We start from the raw sequence: 17,164 nt of genomic DNA, 5'->3' as shown, positions 1-17,164 counted from the left end.
GTTTTATGCAATCTCCCAAAAAACGGAAACCAACCCTAGAAAATAAACTTAACTTAATCCTTAAAAATTAGGACTTTTAAGCTCTTGTTTAGGGAGTAACATTCGGTCTGGTACAAATATTGCCCATTGTGTCCTTTAGGGCTTTTTTTGTTCTAATCCTTTTTTATAAGAAGTGCTGTGGAGATGACATTTTTTCTCTTTTTTTTTTTTTTCTTCGGTGAAACCATCAGCTTTAACTAACTAATTTTAAAAATTCAACTAATTTAAGTAAGTTAACTATTAACTAACATAATTATTTTTTTCCTGTCTTTTTTTTTTTTTTTTTTTTTTGGCTGAGGAGATGTAACTTTATGTTCAATCATCTTGTATAAAGGGAAGCTGATAAGCATTTTTCTCTTGAAAAATATTTTTGCATCTAAAAGTCAAGCATTTAAGTAAGATTTCTTTTTAGACTAGATCGAAACTGTGGCCATATACAGAATTGGCTTTGGTTTTCTGTGCAGAAAATTATTCCTGTGAACAGTTCTACCAAGGTGGTTTGGAGGGTAAAAGCTTTGTTCTTGACACCATTTTTATTGTTTTGTGAAGAGAATGGTGGGAGCTGTTTCTGTAACCCTGAAACTCATCTTTGAGTGCATCTTTACGGTGCTAAATGAGAAGTTCTGAGATGCAGGTAACTAGAAGTAATACCCTTTTTCTGAAACCGAAGACAAGCAAAATGTATTGGCCTCATCCAGTTGATTGCAAAGGGGAGAGAAAGCAGGCACGTTACAAAGCAGCTTGACAGGTAATGGAGAAGTTGTTTACTTGGAGACAAACTGTGCACCTTCAGCTGAGTTTTTAAATATGCTGGGTAAGTGATCAAAAGCTCTGTGAGCAGCATGTCTGCTACAGTGATGTGCAATTACTTACTCTCTGCATTCATAGAGCTGAAGCAAAAGTTGCCTTCTTTTGCACTCCTTTTTAACAATGAAAAGAACTTCTGTTTTGAACTGTTAAAAGGGCAAAAGTCTCCTCATTATACAAGACTGTATTCCTCCTTGTACACATCAGCCTAGGAGCCTTTTCTGAGAGTAGTGTGACAGATTTTTTTTTAATGCTATTTAGTCAGTATGATTGAATGGATCTAATAATGCCTTCATTTGCTTTGGGAAATCATGAACTAAAATTAGAGAGGTAACCTGATCTTAGCAAACTGTTCAGGCATGTGGGTTCTTGGATGCCAGAATGCTAATCCTAATTTTTATTTCTGATGTGATGCTCGACCAGAGAAAGTTGTTTTAAGTTCATGGAAATAGTGAATTTCCAGATGTTTAAAATTAAAAGGCCTTTTTGGTTTTTTTTCTTTGAGTGTTAGATCAATTAACTTTGTTCCAGTTATTGTTGTTGCCAAATGTTTATAATAGTATTAATGATTAGTTGAATGTGCATCTTACTAAGTTTGGAATGTTGTTGCGTGAGGCAGTGCGCTTGAGGCAGTAAATTTTCCATGGAGCTGCTGTCAATTTAGTTGTATTTTGTTTTTTTTCCTCCTAGAAGCCCAGCTCAGTTCGTATTGATCAACTAGACCGCGAACAATTCAATCCTGATGTAATTACCTTCCCTATTATTGTGCACTTTGGGATACGACCTGCTCAACTCAGTTATGCTGGAGATCCTCAGTAAGATGCTTTTCCTTCTTTCTTTTGTTCAGGAACTCGTTATTGTTGTCATTTGTGCCTTAAATAGGGCTTGGTTATGTGCTTAGTTGAGTCCGGTGTAAAGCTTAGCATTTATGATATCGGACACAAGTTCCTGCAAGTTAGAAAATACGAAGAGTAACTTTTTCTATGGAATAATTCTAGATATGCTGAAGTTAACACACATGCATGTGCAGCATGAAACTTCTTGACCTGACAACAGCTTTTCTGTGTCCAGGAAATGGTGGTTCCTCAAGCTCCATGTTACTTCTCTGAGAGGCCAGTGGTGGTTTTTTTGAAGAGAGAATAGTGTAACAGGAGGGCAGAGAAGGAGAATTAGTTACCCAAGCTTCCTAATGTGTGTAGCATATAGACTTCTGAGCTAGAGGATGTATTTAGGTCATTTTGCTAAACAGGCCTGAATAGATGTTTTTAAATTTCTCAAATCACTGTTTGAGTCTTCTTGTGCTACTGACAGGGAGAAGATTTCAGGCAATCACTTCACCAGTACTGCTGTGCATCATATGCAAAAGTAATGATTTGTATTTCAGAGCTGCTGCTTGATTGTTTAATTAGATGTTCTTCAGGTCTAATAAGGAATAATATAGCCATTTTGTGTTTGATTACTTCATGATGTTTGTTTCTTGCATACTGCTATATCCTACTTAATCATCTCTTTCTGTGCTTCGAAGGATCATGTGTACATAGTGTTTCCTAGCTTGGAAGCTCTTGGAAGCTCTTTTCTGTGCTTTTTATATCCTGATAGAGTTTGGGAGGAATGTAGAGGAGTGGAGAGGGAATCAGGACTTCAGGCAGACCAAGAAATACTGTTTCACTGTGGAAGGGAGGCAAAAATGATGATTGGATTTTGTTCCCAGTTCTTTTCTTACCTCTGACTGTTTCAGGGAATTCTTCTGGTGATTTGTTCATGTGCTTTCTGCATGATAATAGTATAAAACCTGTCTCTGGTGCATGTATAGCTAAGGTTCTCTTTTTCCTCAATGCAGTAGTTTAGGAATGATATTCCCCAATTTAGTACTTTCACTAATAAGAGAACCACAAGCCACTCCCTTCCCCTTCCACTGAGAGACACAAAAAGGCAGAGATCACAGGTTGAGAAAAAACCTATTTACTGGAAAGAGCAATGAGACAAGAATACAACCAGCAACAGCAACAGTACTAAAAGAAAATTCTATAAAGAGAGGATGATTTATGTGCAACATACTCAACAGATCTGCAGTTTTGAGGCTCAAACACTCATGTGCATGTATGACAGTTGGATTCTTTTGCAACTGCTTGCTGAGGATTTTAAATCCAGTGTGGCAGAAAGTAGGAAGATTGAGTGCTAATCCGGATAATAAAAGGGAGTTTTTTGGCTTTAGATCCTTAGTTCTATCTTTAAAACATATCTCTTTATATTTTAGTTTTCTTGTCCATAAAAAGGAAATAATTAGACCCAAAAATATTAGTTATATCTACTTTGATTCTGCATTTATTAGTGTTTGTAAAGGTCTAGTATTTTCATTGAAAATAGTATAAAGAGACAAAAATTATTCTTCCCACACATTTTTTTTCTTTAAAATTTACTTGTGGGTTTTTTTTTTTTGCTTTTTTTTTCTTGTTTTGGATTTTAGCTTCAGAGCTGCTTACAGAACATAGGTATGTTTTATTTTATCAAAGTAACAAAGCATTTTTTGTGAAAGGCCTCTGTGGTGCTGTCATAAATGTCAGGTTTAACTCTGATGTATGTGCACCCAGAAGAGATTTTCCTCTAATGTGTCTTTTCTTTGTGATGTTCTAATACAGAATTTTTTTTTGTAATGGTAATATATTTACTAATTCTCAAACTTGATGGCGATAACAAAGCTTGCTTCACCATTATAAATACTTGTAGAAAAATACGTATTGTAGCTCACAGTTTCAGGTTCTTGTTTTTGGGTTGAAACTTCCTCGAGGCATTTATTCTTTTTTTTAGTTGAATTGTTCATTAACTCATTTTTCTTTTTCGAATGGTGATTTGTCAAAAATAGATATGCTATTCTGCAGATTGCAAAAATGCTGTGAATGGAGCATGAGAAAAATCTATGGATTGACCATTTCAGATGTGTTTGTAGACTGAAAAAATATCAGTATCTCCAGAGGCAGAGTATACATTCAAGAATGCAGGAGAGAAATAGCTAGGGAAAAGATTCCAATAAGAAAATATTTGTTAATGTGTCTGTGAATGTGGGATGCTGGGAAGATTATGAAATAATAAAAGAGCTGCTGCCTTATTGACTGCTAAGCTGCTAATGTGAAAACTTCCTGATAAAACCACTGCTCTAACTTGTTGCTGGGGAGGATCTTCTTTTATAATGTAAATACATGTATAAACGAACTTGGGTCAACTTCTTTCCTCTGGCCTCTAATTCCCTGCTTCCTATTCAAAATCTGAGTTATGATTTTCCTGAATACAGAGGTTACATTTTGAAGGTAGGTAGCATTGTTTCCTAAGGACACAGGATCCCTGTCATGATTCTCTTTGTTGCTCCTCCCATTGTAACTTTTGAACCTGTCGGTCAATTATAGCTGGATATAATGTTGGGATGTGGTCTTCAAATGGAGTAAGTTCTTACAAATGTGGTGAGTGTTTGTACTAGATCATTGAGGGACTCCCACCAAGGAAAACGTAATTGGGGTTCATGTGTAATTAGACACTGCCAAAATAAGAAAAGGCTAGATTGTTGGAGAAAACCAGAAAACTTAAGTATATGCCAATCACAGAAATAACTTGAATTGCTCTTTCCATAAACCCATAGAGAGCAAAATTTTCATTTCACTTTTCACAGAGTAACTTCATGTTGCATGTGACTTGTAGAGCTCTTCCTCATATGCTTCACTGAAATGTTTGAGCTGGTGTAAGGACAGACACTTCCTGGGGGAAGGGTGCCACTCCTTTGCAGTGAGTGATAGGTAAACCGTGTGGAGAAGAAGGAGTTTTCACCTGCCTGAATTGAGTTAAGGGACAGGCACATCTTTTCAGCATGGAGAGGTGGCCTTTTGGAGAGGATAGGTGGGTATCTGGGACACCTGGGGTCTGCCTGGATCTTTACCTCACTCTGAACACTATTGCCTCCTCTCTGCTACCTGGACCACCCTGCTGGAGCAGCTACCCAGGCACTGTCACCTCTCAGAAAATGCTTTGAGATTATTGTATTTCCGTAGCAAAGAGGTGCTTGTAGACATTCTTTATGTACGTTGTGTGCATTATTAGCAGTTGGTGTGTACTTAATGACAAACAGGGAGAGACTTCTGTTCACTGACCAAAACACTTGTTTTCTGGTTTTGTCCTTCAGATACCAAAAGCTGTGGAAGAGTTATGTGAAGCTGCGTCACCTACTGGCTAATAGTCCCAAAGTCAAACAGGCTGATAAACAGAAATTATCACAAAGAGAGGTATTCTGGACCTTCCTATGACTGATAATTGAGCATTGTAATTCAGGATGGAATACAGGCAACAGGACTGCTCTGTTTATGGAAACAATAGAAATCCTTTACAAAATATTTTCTTTCCAGAGTCTTAACACAGATTTTATTTTTATCTATGTTTGTTATTGAATGGAGGTTTTTTCTTTTCTTCAGCTGTCAAACTGCTGCAAGTTTTTTACCCAATTATAGGAATTATTGTTATGGAACCATAACTTCTTTATAGCTGTTGCCATTAATGGTTTCAAGAATTAGCATAGAGAAGGACTTTTTATTTCATAATGTACTTTTAACTGGCTCATAATTTTAAACATTTCTCTTCTGAAATAAAAACTGCCACGCTTGTGCTCATAGACCATAATTTATTAGGTGGTATAGTGACATTGCTTAGGATCTTTGACTTGAAATCATCTGGTTGTTGTATGATAGACAAGATGTTTTTCTCATTTTGTTTTTTTTTCCCTGCAAAGTGATGAGCGATAAGCATTTCCTAAGTGCAAATGCTCAACCAGTTGGGAATTAAAAGTCGAAAAACAAAGACTCCTAAGTATAGCCTAAACCAGCCTATTTCTGTAAACCCATGGACTGAAGCTTTGAATTTGTCTGGTGCCTGTCTATCGGGCACTCTTAATTTGACAACCTGTGTAAAGAATACACAAAGGAGAAATTAACTTCTTGAGTACAGGATGGTATTTGATTAAGTGGTATTGTATTATTATTTATCCATTAGAAACACTAATTATTCACAAAATCATAGACTACCTTGAGTTGGCAAGGACACTTGAGAATCATGGAGTGTCATTCCTGGGACTTCCCCAGTTTATAGGAGAAGTCTCAGAAATTACATTTCTGGTAAATTAGTTATGGTTGCAGAAAGTGTTTGATACATATGACATTGGACCTGATGTTTTTCATTGTTGCAAAGCATAGTATGCTGTTGTGTGAACAAGAGTGTTAGTAAACATTTCATTTAATGCTGATATTAAATAAGCCATTGGCTTTCTTACTTATAAATGGAAAAAAAACCCCACAACATTATGACAGAACTGTGCCACAGTTGTAAAGGAAAAAAAATACTTGTCCTTACAGAGGTGATTTTATTTGCCACAGCTACACACTGAGCAAGCAGTATGTTTTATGGGCATATTTCCTCAAGGGGTAATGGATAGCTCATTTGTAAAATTGTAGTGGATTGTTTGCAAGGTGGTGATCATATTTTGCTCCAGAAGATAAAATGTTCCTTTGTTATTTAGCACTTGCTGTGGACTGCTGCTTTGTTTCTAGACTGTATTATCTAGGATAACAAGTTCTACAAGTAGTTTGCTAAGAGGGAGGCACACAGGGCTGAAGCAGAAACTTTGTGTGAGGATAATCTATCTATTTGCCAGTCGAGGTGTCAGTAACTCAGGAGCTGTAGGACTGTACCTGACTGGTACCTGGGCTTTTAAAGAGTATGAATCATAATTATGGAGTGCTTCTGAGCCAGTCAGACTGAAATACAGCCAGGTCTGTAGAACCTTTCTCAGGAAAACTCCATGACACACCTTTGACAATGCCCAAGGGGTGCAGTGCTGGCAGCATCTCTGTTCCCTCTGCCATCAGTCATCCATCACTGTGAGGCTGTACAATGATATTATTTGTGACAAGGTCATGCCTGGGGCTTTGTTCCTCTAACCTAACTTTGAGCATTTACAGCAGGTGCATAAATTAGGACCTGAAGGCTCACTTTGAAGTCAGTGGAGGGAGAAATGCATTTTTGAAGCCATTTATCCCCTTCACTGAATATAAAAGGAGCCAGGGCTATGTATGTGTCCTACCCTAGGCAGCGCTTTATTGAGGTGTCTGAGGTTTGATAAATCTGTGTCTGGACAGATGCACTTGTTGGAACTGCTCTGTGAGTCTCTGCAAATCAGAAAACAGAGCCTGTTCCTGCCCAGGTATGCTCATGGGCTTCTAACTAGGAGCTGGGAAGAGAAAGCTTTGAGCAAGTGCTCTGTAATGAAAAGGAGAGGGGAAAGGCAGGATGAGTTGCAGCTTTGAAGAGCTTTGTGTTCTGAAGAAGGCAGAGCACTGAGGGGTTAGTTCATGCTGTGTGGGGAGCTTGCACACCCCAGGGCTTTATAGTAGTGGAACCAAGAGATTCTAATCCAGGGCTGATTTATTTTATCTGTTTTTCTTTAATTTCATTTTTACAGAAAATATTTCTTTCAATGATACTGTCAAAATTTTTAATGATTCTGACCCTTTCATGGTTTCTAGAGACAAATTGTTTGCACACCACCAAAATAGCCAGTGGTCAAGGTAAAACATATTTTAAATAATTATAAATAATTTTATTGGAATAAAATTGGTGGATTTCAATCAGCATAATCTCCAGAACTGTTGAATGCTGACCCCTTTCTCAGACTGGGCAGAGTGACATAGCTGAATAGGAGCTGTTGCAAAGAACCCAAGATGATAAAGCAAAGCCTGTTTTGCTCCTCTTGAATGTTCAGACCAGGAGTACTCACCGTGATGGACATGAATGAAGAGGTTATTTTGTGCATCTGGTAAAGAAAGTGCTTTCATTATAAGGACTGTGCCTTTCTCACTCATGTATCATCTTGGATGCATGAGTTGGACTGGTTTGTTTTGTCATTTGCAGTAAAAAAAATGTAGTCACCTCTGTTTTCTCCCTGCTTAGGAAGCACTGCAGAAAATTCGCCAGAAGAACACAATGAGACGTGAAGTGACCGTGGAGTTGAGCAGCCAGGGATTCTGGAAAACAGGGATACGCTCTGACGTCTGCCAGGTGACTGAACCCGAGAGATGTATTTTCTTTCGTGATAGATGCCATTTACCTTTGCAAGGGTTTCTTCTAGGCTGAAGAACCAAATGGAAATAATATCTGTTGATCTAGGGAACTGTTCTAGTATTCTGCCCACCCCTTCTATACACACAAAAAAAGTAATTTAAAATTTTCTGCGAGGGGTTGATTAGTGCAAGGGAGAGAGGTTAGGAATGGCCAATTTGAGGCTGGAGGTTTGCCAAATGTTGAGTCTAGTGTGGAGCTCTTAATCCATCAACTGGCTTGGTTTTAGATATTTTAATTTTATTATATATTTCTATTCAGATAGCTTTTAAAAACACCCCAAGTTTTACAGTAAAGTATGAAGAAATATCTTTTTACTTGAAAGGAAGTAAAAAACCGCTAAAACCCCACCACAATTAACTTTTGAGGTGATTGTCAGTAGAAGTGTATCTTTCAGATACTCTGTTTCATACACATGACATCTCAAAGGAACATATCTATCAGAGCCTATTCTAAAGCTTTTGACTGCAACCAGGTTTGTGATCTGATAAGAATAAATGCAATTTTTGTTTAATTTTGTATTAGTAAAATTTGAATAGTAGTAACAAGCAAATAATTATGCTAGAGATATACTTGCATTATTTTTTAGCTGTTGCTTTGGTGATGTTAAGAGTTAAATATATGCAGCTTAATATTAGCTTAACAATGTGAACTATAAATTAGGGACGTTGCTAGGATAGGGTATAGGTAGAAATTCCATTGTAATCTTAGAAGTCTGGTCAGGCCAAAGGGGGAAATTCTATAGTGAGAGAAATGTTAGTAACTAAAATTGCTTTTCTTCCATCTGAAAAATTTCTTGTGATTCTACTGTCGCTTCTGAAGTAGAAGGAGAATAGTGACACAATGTCTCTTCACATAGCGCAGGAACATCACAGCCCTTTTGTAATTTTTTGTTGTGAACTGTATATGTTTTACATCTTAAGTAAACAGTGTAAATTTCCAGTTTAGGCACTTTGAAACTATTCTGTGTTATTCATAATATCTTCCGTGATTCATCTCTTAATGTCTTGAATAGTCCTGTTTCATTTTGTTGAAGGACAGCAAAACACCAAAAAATGATAAAAGTAAAGCTGTTTCACAGTTTTGTGCCCATCTGCAGCTGTAACATCTTAAATCAGCTGGTTCTGGTATGAAAGTCCTTTGATTTGATTTCTTTGAGAGGCCAAGAATAGGCAACTGTATGTAAAATGAAAGATTGCTGCTGTTGCTACATGCTTTTTTCCACATTAAAGAAGACTAAAACTAAATATGCATAAATCAGCTCTGGGGGCAGAGCTCAAGTGCAGTGATTTAAAATTACTGCTTTTAAAAGCATTGCAGTTTAGAAGATTGAAACTCTTTTAAGTCACTTGTGATCACTTATACTTGCTCTGAGTTCCATGTAGCCTTAATGACACTGGTCTTTGCTGTCTGAGAAATGAACTGCTTGAAAGGGGAGGAAAAATGGTGATTGGAATGTTCAAAGAAAGTGTAAAATGTGTGAGTTCTGACAGGCTCACTTGAAGTTACCCAGTATATCCAGTGCAGTACTTGGCCACTGAGCTAGGCAACACTTAATACACTGTGTGGCAGTATCTGGCCATGCTGAGAAGACAACCACTTCTGTTCCCCCTTTCCACCCACACCATTGTTGCTGGTGAACCCTCAACAGCAGTGTAGAGTGTTCAGCAGTTCACACATTCTAAAATATTTCAACTCACCTGCTTCCGCTTAGTAGCTTCAGGTCAGGAGCACTTGCTGTCCAGGAGGATGAGGGCACTTAAGAGTCTCTGCCTTGCTGTGCTCGCTGCAGCAAGAAAAGGACATGCAAAATATTTGATACCATACATATTTTAAAAATATCTCTTCTACAGAGATAAATACATAAAACATCAGAAACATTGAATAGCCACAGTCCAAGATGGCGGATGTTGATTGAACCAATCAATCAATCGATCAAATAGTTAGTGCCTGGAAAGCAGCATTTTGTCAATATAAATTCAAGAGTCAGATTAAAATCTTTCTGTGTGCTCCCAGGGGTCTGTCAATTCTTTTTTCACTGTACCACAGATCATAAAAGTCTGAAACTTGGTATCTCAGTCTTCAAATGCAGGGACACATGTATGTATTGGTGTAAAGTATGTTAAACGTTGCTTGAGGAGAATCTTCTGTCTAGTACAGTGGACTGTAGAGGCAGGGAAGCACAGTTGTCCTGTGAAACAGTTTCAGGTTTGGTTGTTTTGGTGTTTTTCAATTAATTCCTTCCATAAAGGAACACATAAGAAGCACACCTGTACAGTTTATATGGAGATAAAAGGGATATTCTTAAAAATACTCCAAAAAAACTGTAAATGAGTGATATGGCAAGAAAATAAAATTTCCTAATAACACTTCCTGATTTTGCTTAGAGCGGTTTTATATTTCTCTGCCATTTGGAGACCCAGGAAGTCTTTTTCTTGCATACTATCTGATTATTTCATCTGAGAGAAAAGGACCGGGGAAGAGTTCCTAGTCAACAGCTGGCTGTACATGAGCCAGCATGTGTCCAAGTGGCCAGAAAGGCCAAGGCATCCTGGCCTGTATCAGCTATAGTGTGGCCAGCAGGAGCAGGACAGAGATTGTCCCCTTGTACTCAGCACTGGTGAGGCTGCACCTTGAATCTTGTGTCCAGTTCTGGGTTCCTTAATACAAGACGGACATTGAGGGACCTGCAGTGTGTCCAGAGAAGGGTACTGGGGCTGATGAAGGGTCTGGAGCAGAAGTCTGGTGAGAATTAACCGAAGGTGTTTAGCCTGGATAAAAGGAGGTTCAAGGGAGACCAAATCACTCTCCACAACTGCCTGAAAGGAGGCTGTAGCCAGGTGGGAGATGGTGTATTCTCCCAGGCAGCAAGTGACAGAACAAAAGGAAATGGTCTCAAGTTGTACCAAGGAGGTTTAAGATTGGATATTAGGAATAAATTCTTTGCAGATAAGGAGATCAAGCATTGTAACAGGTTGCCCAGGAAAGTGGTGCAGTCACCATCCCTGAAGGTATTTATAAAGGTCTGTGGGGCATGATTTAGTTGGTGGAGTTACAGTGTTATTTTAGCAGTTGGACTCAATCATCTTAAGGGTCTTTATCAATCTAAATGGTTCTGTGATTACCTTTCAGCCCTGTGTTCAGTTGTCAGGAATTTCATGGTCTTTTACTTAAACAGAAAGTCTTGCCGTTAGTTAGTCTTAAGTTTTGATCTTGTAACATTCACCAGTTTGTATTTTCTGCTGTTCTGTTGTTAGTGTCCTGCAGAAATCTGTAACAGCATTTATTCTGTAAATTATACATAATTTACTTTGTGTGCTTGTTTTTCTTGCTTCTCTCCATGCTATACACTCATTTTCTCTAATCACGCACAATCCTTTTTCTGAATTAATTGTGACAACCCTCAGATTTTAATGCCCTTAAAACACGCCTTTATTTTGAATATATTCATGTCATGTCAGTAATAGGAACAATTGGAAAAAACTAGTTCACAAATGCTCACATGCATAAAAGTCTTCAAATTCTGTATTTCTCCTGTTTCTCTCGTCATTCTTACACAAAAATTGTGATGTTGTTATCATGCTTGCTATACTACTCTACTGATAAGTTATACTAATTGCTTATTTCAACCCAGATGCGTCTGAAATCAATATTAGTGGAGAATTCCTTTGAAACACTGAGAGAGGGGGACTGCCATTGTTATAAAATAGAGTTGTTGTTTTTTTTCAATTTTATTGACTTTTTCCCTAACAGAAAAACATTGTCTGTGTCTTACACAAACAGCAACCTTTCTGGTATTTTTTAGCACATTAAATGTGCCAGACTACAGCATTTCAAAAATCGCATAACTCTTCCTCAAGAGGAAGTGAGGTACTGTGCTTGAAAATTGAGTGCCTACTGTTGTTTGGTGAAAGCAAGCTAAAGTGGTATAAAGTGCTTCTTCCTTAATGTATTGAGGCAGAGGAGAAGTGGTGCTTCTCCATTTTTGAAGCAGGGTGTTAAATGAAAAGGTACAAACATATAGCATTGTATTCAGTCATAGGTTCTTGAATTTCCTGTTACTTAAGTTGCTTAAGCTGAAGATTGGGTTTATGTATTTATTCCTTTAGTCTGAGTAGGGCTGTGGAGATAAAAACATATGACTAAATAAGTGCTTTGATAAGTGAAGCGTGGGAAACTGTTTTTTTTTTCCCACATTTAAATCAAAACAGTAAACTAGATGTTGTAACAATTGGGAAGTGTTTGTATTTTTAACTCAGTCAACTGAACTCTCTGTACACTAAAGTTGAATGATTTTGCTTATTGCATTTGTTTTTTCAGCATGCAATGATGCTTCCTGTCCTCACCCATCATGTCCGTTACCATCAGTGTCTGATGCACCTGGACAAATTGATAGGCTACACTTTTAGAGATAGGTGCTTACTGCAGGTAAGATATGAAAAGAAAACCCCAACATCTTGTTAGTTTCTCTCCATGATATTACTGAGTTCATCCATGGTGCTGAAAGGCACAGCATTGCCACAACTTGGATGGACCAGATTACTTGTACTGCAGATCTTTCAAAAGTTTCAGTTTTCCCAAGAGACTTCTAAATAGAGATATCTGTTGTTCACGTAGCCATTACACCTACCTTTGCTGCCATGGTAGATCTGGATTTGCTTGTAATGTGTAGCAAGACAAAAATGCAGTTACTGAAAAGACTGTCAAGTACTTATTTCTGGGTAAGTTCCTTTTTTTAGGTATTTATAGAGAATACAGTGTTATTCTGCATATGAGTGTATATAAGTGCCCTGCTTCTTATTTTTATAGCAAGTTGTTCCAAAAGAGAATAGTTAAAACATTGCCTTTTTTTTTTTTTTTTTTTTTTTGCATTTGTAGCTAGTGAATAGAAATTTGCAAACTTCTTTAGCTCTTGATTTCTCCAAGCACATGATGAAATTTTTTTTATTAACAAGAAAGAGCAGGAACTGGAGAGAAGTTCTTACTTGTTTTAGATGCATCCATGTCACATAACCAGCCTTTTATGTTAGTGCATATTTGTAACTGATTACATCTGTGGCTGATACCTTGCATGGTGGCCCCTTTCCTCTTAGACTTTTTCTGAATTTACTGAAGGAAAATGGGGACTTCTGTTCAGAACTTCCTTCTAAAGTAAGTGTCATCTCTCTCCAATGACTGAACTAAATTCAAAACATGGCAGTTTTTGTATTTCTTTACAGATTTTACTCCCAAATTATTTTAAGGAAATGTCTTTTCTCACAGCTTTTCTGGTTTCTAGGATTTGTTTTCCAGGCCTTTTCCTACTGCAAGTTACATTAACTATTGAGCATTTTCTAGGAATTGGTTGTTGGCAGGTTGTCTTTGTTTTAATGTCAAAGATTAAAATGCAGTGATGGAAACTTTCAAAATGTTGAGGCCAAACACACAAACCAACAAGGAAATTCTAATCAAAAAGAGATGAGAGCATAAAACTCAAGTCATGTTTGGTTATAACAAATGTGCTGTTTAATGCTTTGTCCCTACACTCATTTATTTAAAACTTAAAAGCAATTTTCCATAACAGGAAGAGCTTTTTAAAAATGTATATAGTATCAGTAATCTGCTTGAGCATAGGCAATGTTAGATGTATAATTCTGCATTGATTGTTACCTATTTTATCATGGTATATTCTTTTTAAAGTACAAGCAGGTTAAAAAAAGATTACACTGAATTATCTGTTCAGAAAAGCTGTAATGTGTCATCTAATGCAGATGGAGCAGAATTTGAGAATGTGCAATTACAACAAACTTAGTAAGATTATCAAGGAATTAAAAAAGACTTGGAGAAAGTTCTTATTGTTGATTAAATATAATTTTATCCAAGTTTTATGCTTAGAAAGCAACAGACAGTATTTGAGTGAATTACTGAATGTCTTTGCTCACAGTCTGCAGCACCAGTCCTGCATGTGGGCAAGAAGTAACTTTCTGCAGGTTGCATTTTCCAGTGTTTCCTCTTTTTTCTACACACGTTTTCTGTGCAGATACTTTGATACAAGCACAGTATTTTGATCTGTGTATGTGTAAAGAAGGAGAAAAGGTATGAGTTTGCAGGATGGGGTTCTGAAAAACAAGCTGTAGTTTTATTTACTGCTGCGATTTCTGCAACGGTGGTGTCAGCAGCACAGTAATCTTTTAGTAATCCTTGGTTGTACAAAGGTAATACAGAGGACCAATTGTGTCATTCCTGTTCCATTTGAAGAATAAGTCCTCTGTAGTCAAGAGGGAAAGAGTTCTTCTGTGATTAACTTTGCCAATAATAATGTATTTGTTGTTGTTTCATTTTTTGAGCTAGGAGAGTTTTATAGATACTTAAGTAATGTAAATGTGGGTGGTTGAGAGGCTCTTTTAATTGCTTATTTTTTTAATATGAATATTTATAGTTCAGTGTTATGTTGGAACTCAAAATGTCCCTCAGACATTTTTGGAGGTTCCAGGCCCTGGTCAGAAGCATTTGAAACCCTGGCAGGCAGCTGGAAACAGCTGTGATTTTGAGTTTGAGCCATGGAATTTATTATCAACTTTGAAGGTGGAACAAGAAGTCACAAAAGTTTAGATATTATAGTAGAAGTAGTTACAAAGTAGAGGGAAGAATTTTTTAGTATTGTACAAGGGGGGTTTAACACCTGTACAGGGAGGTTTTTACTTTGTACATGGGGGTCAGAGGTTTTAAGATGGAGAAATGTAGGCCAGTCCTGTTTCTCCTCTTTCTTCTTCCTTACCTCCATGTTCTTGATGATGTTGGCACTTATGGATTAGTTTAGAATAGAAAAGCACCATTTAATATAGGTAGTAGGTATTGGGGAGAAACTGTAAACATTTAACATGTAATGTACCATATAAAAGATAGCAGCAGCCCTGGGCGGGGAGAGAGAAGAAGAAGACACCAGACAGAGAGGATGTCAGGGGTGTGTGTGCCTCTGCCTGAGCTGCTGAGCAAACAGCCGCAGCCTGAGAAGACAATTTTTTAGATAACTTGCAATAAACTGCCTTGTGACCAAACAACAAGAGGCTGCAGAGTTTTCTTTAGAAGTACGAGTTAGAGGAGAGACTTTACCACCGCACGGAACCCCTGAACCAGGCCGGGGTTCCGACAGTGTTAGAGTGAATATATTTCTAAATAGGTAAATGTATTGAAATCAGGTCAGCAAAGCTGGTAAGCAGAAGTCTTAAGGCAAATCGACAGTTCATGCTTTTTCTCTTCTAAACTAATTTTTCTTTAAAGAAAAAATTATGAAAGCTAATTAGTTAAATTGATGATTGAGCATAAATGTTGCTTCTTTCTGACGTCTGAAATAGCTCACCCTACATTTAAATTGCTGGAACCAAGTTCCTGATTGACTGAATCACTTTGTAACCTTTCTTCAAACTGAAAAATAACTCTTACTAGCTACCAGTCTAAGATGTTTTTCATTCATTTGCAAAAATGCATTTAACCCTTTTTTTTCCCTGCATGTGTTACACTATAGCTTGCCATGACTCACCCAAGCCATCATTTAAACTTTGGGATGAATCCGGATCATGCCAGAAATTCCTTATCCAACTGTGGGATTCGACAGCCCAAGTATGGAGATAGAAAAGTTCACCATATACACATGAGAAAAAAAGGTATGCTATTTATACCGCTAACATTTTTCTCTTACCACATACTTAATCAGTAAGAACACCCTTTGTTCCTTTATCATTTCTTTGGCCATTGTTCTTTTGAGAGATGTCTTCAGTGGAGAATTTAAATTATTATATGCAGACACCAGTGAGGTCTTTCTAAAAGACTTGATTTTGCAAATTAGTCAGTAAGTAAAGAACTGAGAACAAGGAAGGGTAATAAATGGGAGGATGTATTTGCTTAGATTTTTGGCAAGTACTGTTTTCTTAATTTGCTGCTCCACATGGTGAACGATCTGGAATATATTTTGTAAATGCATCTTACTAATATGAACATGTAGTCTGTCTGCTGCAAAATATTCCTCATCCCTTTTAAGTATATTCAGTGATAATGAAGTAAATTGTTTGTTGCTTATGTAATGTTTAGAATGTCCTTTTCATGCAAAGGTGGTATTTATCTGGCTCCCTGAATGCAAAAATTCAATAGTGTTGTAATGGGACTTTGGTCAGTTAGGCAGAGAGCATTGGTAAGGATTATATTTTATGTAATGAGCCATGTAAATGACAGGATAACCTTGTGTACAGCAATTACAGAGTAACATTTTGAGTAATTGTTTTCTACATTTATTCAAAGTGAATTAGTGCCTGTTTACTTAATAGTGCATTGTTTATGTTTTTAGGGATAAACACCCTGATAAATATTATGTCCCGTTTGGGACAGGATGATCCAGCTCCTTCCAGGTAATGAAAATAGTTGTTTGAAAGTAGGAAAGCTGCCGCAGAGGGAGATATTTAATAGAAACAACCAACTTACTGTCAGCAACAGCTTTGGCAAATAGTTTAAGTGAAAAGTTATTTTGAATTGATTTTTATATTACGAAGGTGTGCTGAACCTCCATTAGCAGTGACATAGTAAATATTTGGTCATGCCTGCAGAAAACGTCTGAGGAAGGTTTTAACAGATAACTATCATTTTTGTAGATCCTTGAAATGAGGAGGACTAAAAGGCTACCTTTTTGTTTTCTGCAGAATAAAAAATAAGATTTGTTGTTGTTATCAGTGCTATAAATTGGATTCTTCATCCAGTTTTACTGTTTTCTCACAGTAGCACTTTCCTGGCATGGCACCTTGTTAATACAAGTGTGGTGCTGAACATGGGCTTTGCTGATTTACTGTTCCAATTTAAAGACAGATGCAAAACCCATTAATGTTTTAATGCAATAATCCGTAAATGCCCACTAAGAATTCTGTGAGTATAAATATATTTTAAGATGTGGTTTACAGCCACAGGCACCATATTGAGCTGAAGTTGAATAAACAAAGCTAATGCAAGAAACAGTTGCATGTGAAATCTCTTAAATGCATGAACTAGATGGCAGTGTGTATTTTAGCTAGTGCTGTAGCTGGACCATTCAAGAGCCATAATTTTGAAAGAAGCTTGGGAATAGGAGAAATTTAATTCTGCATAAATTATTGTTGCACTGTTCCCTCAATGCTATTTCAGCTAGACCATGCCCTTTTCTCTTCAA

General features: G+C 37.1%; 1 protein-coding gene across 3 annotated transcripts in view; it reads left to right on the top strand.

Moving 5' to 3' along the window:
- Positions 1 to 17,164, top strand: part of DROSHA (drosha ribonuclease III) — a 71,906-nt gene that overhangs the window by 29,313 nt on the left and 25,429 nt on the right. For all 3 annotated transcript variants that reach the window (XM_030265386.4, XM_072924067.1, XM_030265385.4), the window contains 6 exons: positions 1,537 to 1,661; positions 5,015 to 5,114; positions 7,828 to 7,935; positions 12,316 to 12,423; positions 15,500 to 15,638; positions 16,316 to 16,376. In XM_030265386.4, coding sequence (XP_030121246.4) covers positions 1,537 to 1,661; positions 5,015 to 5,114; positions 7,828 to 7,935; positions 12,316 to 12,423; positions 15,500 to 15,638; positions 16,316 to 16,376 — 641 coding nt within the window. The remainder of the gene's footprint in view (positions 1 to 1,536; positions 1,662 to 5,014; positions 5,115 to 7,827; positions 7,936 to 12,315; positions 12,424 to 15,499; positions 15,639 to 16,315; positions 16,377 to 17,164) is intronic.

Source organism: Taeniopygia guttata, chromosome 2 (assembly GCF_048771995.1).
Source record: "Taeniopygia guttata chromosome 2, bTaeGut7.mat, whole genome shotgun sequence".
Classification (NCBI taxonomy): domain Eukaryota; kingdom Metazoa; phylum Chordata; class Aves; order Passeriformes; family Estrildidae; genus Taeniopygia; species Taeniopygia guttata.
This window is presented reverse-complemented; position numbering and strand designations above follow the sequence as displayed.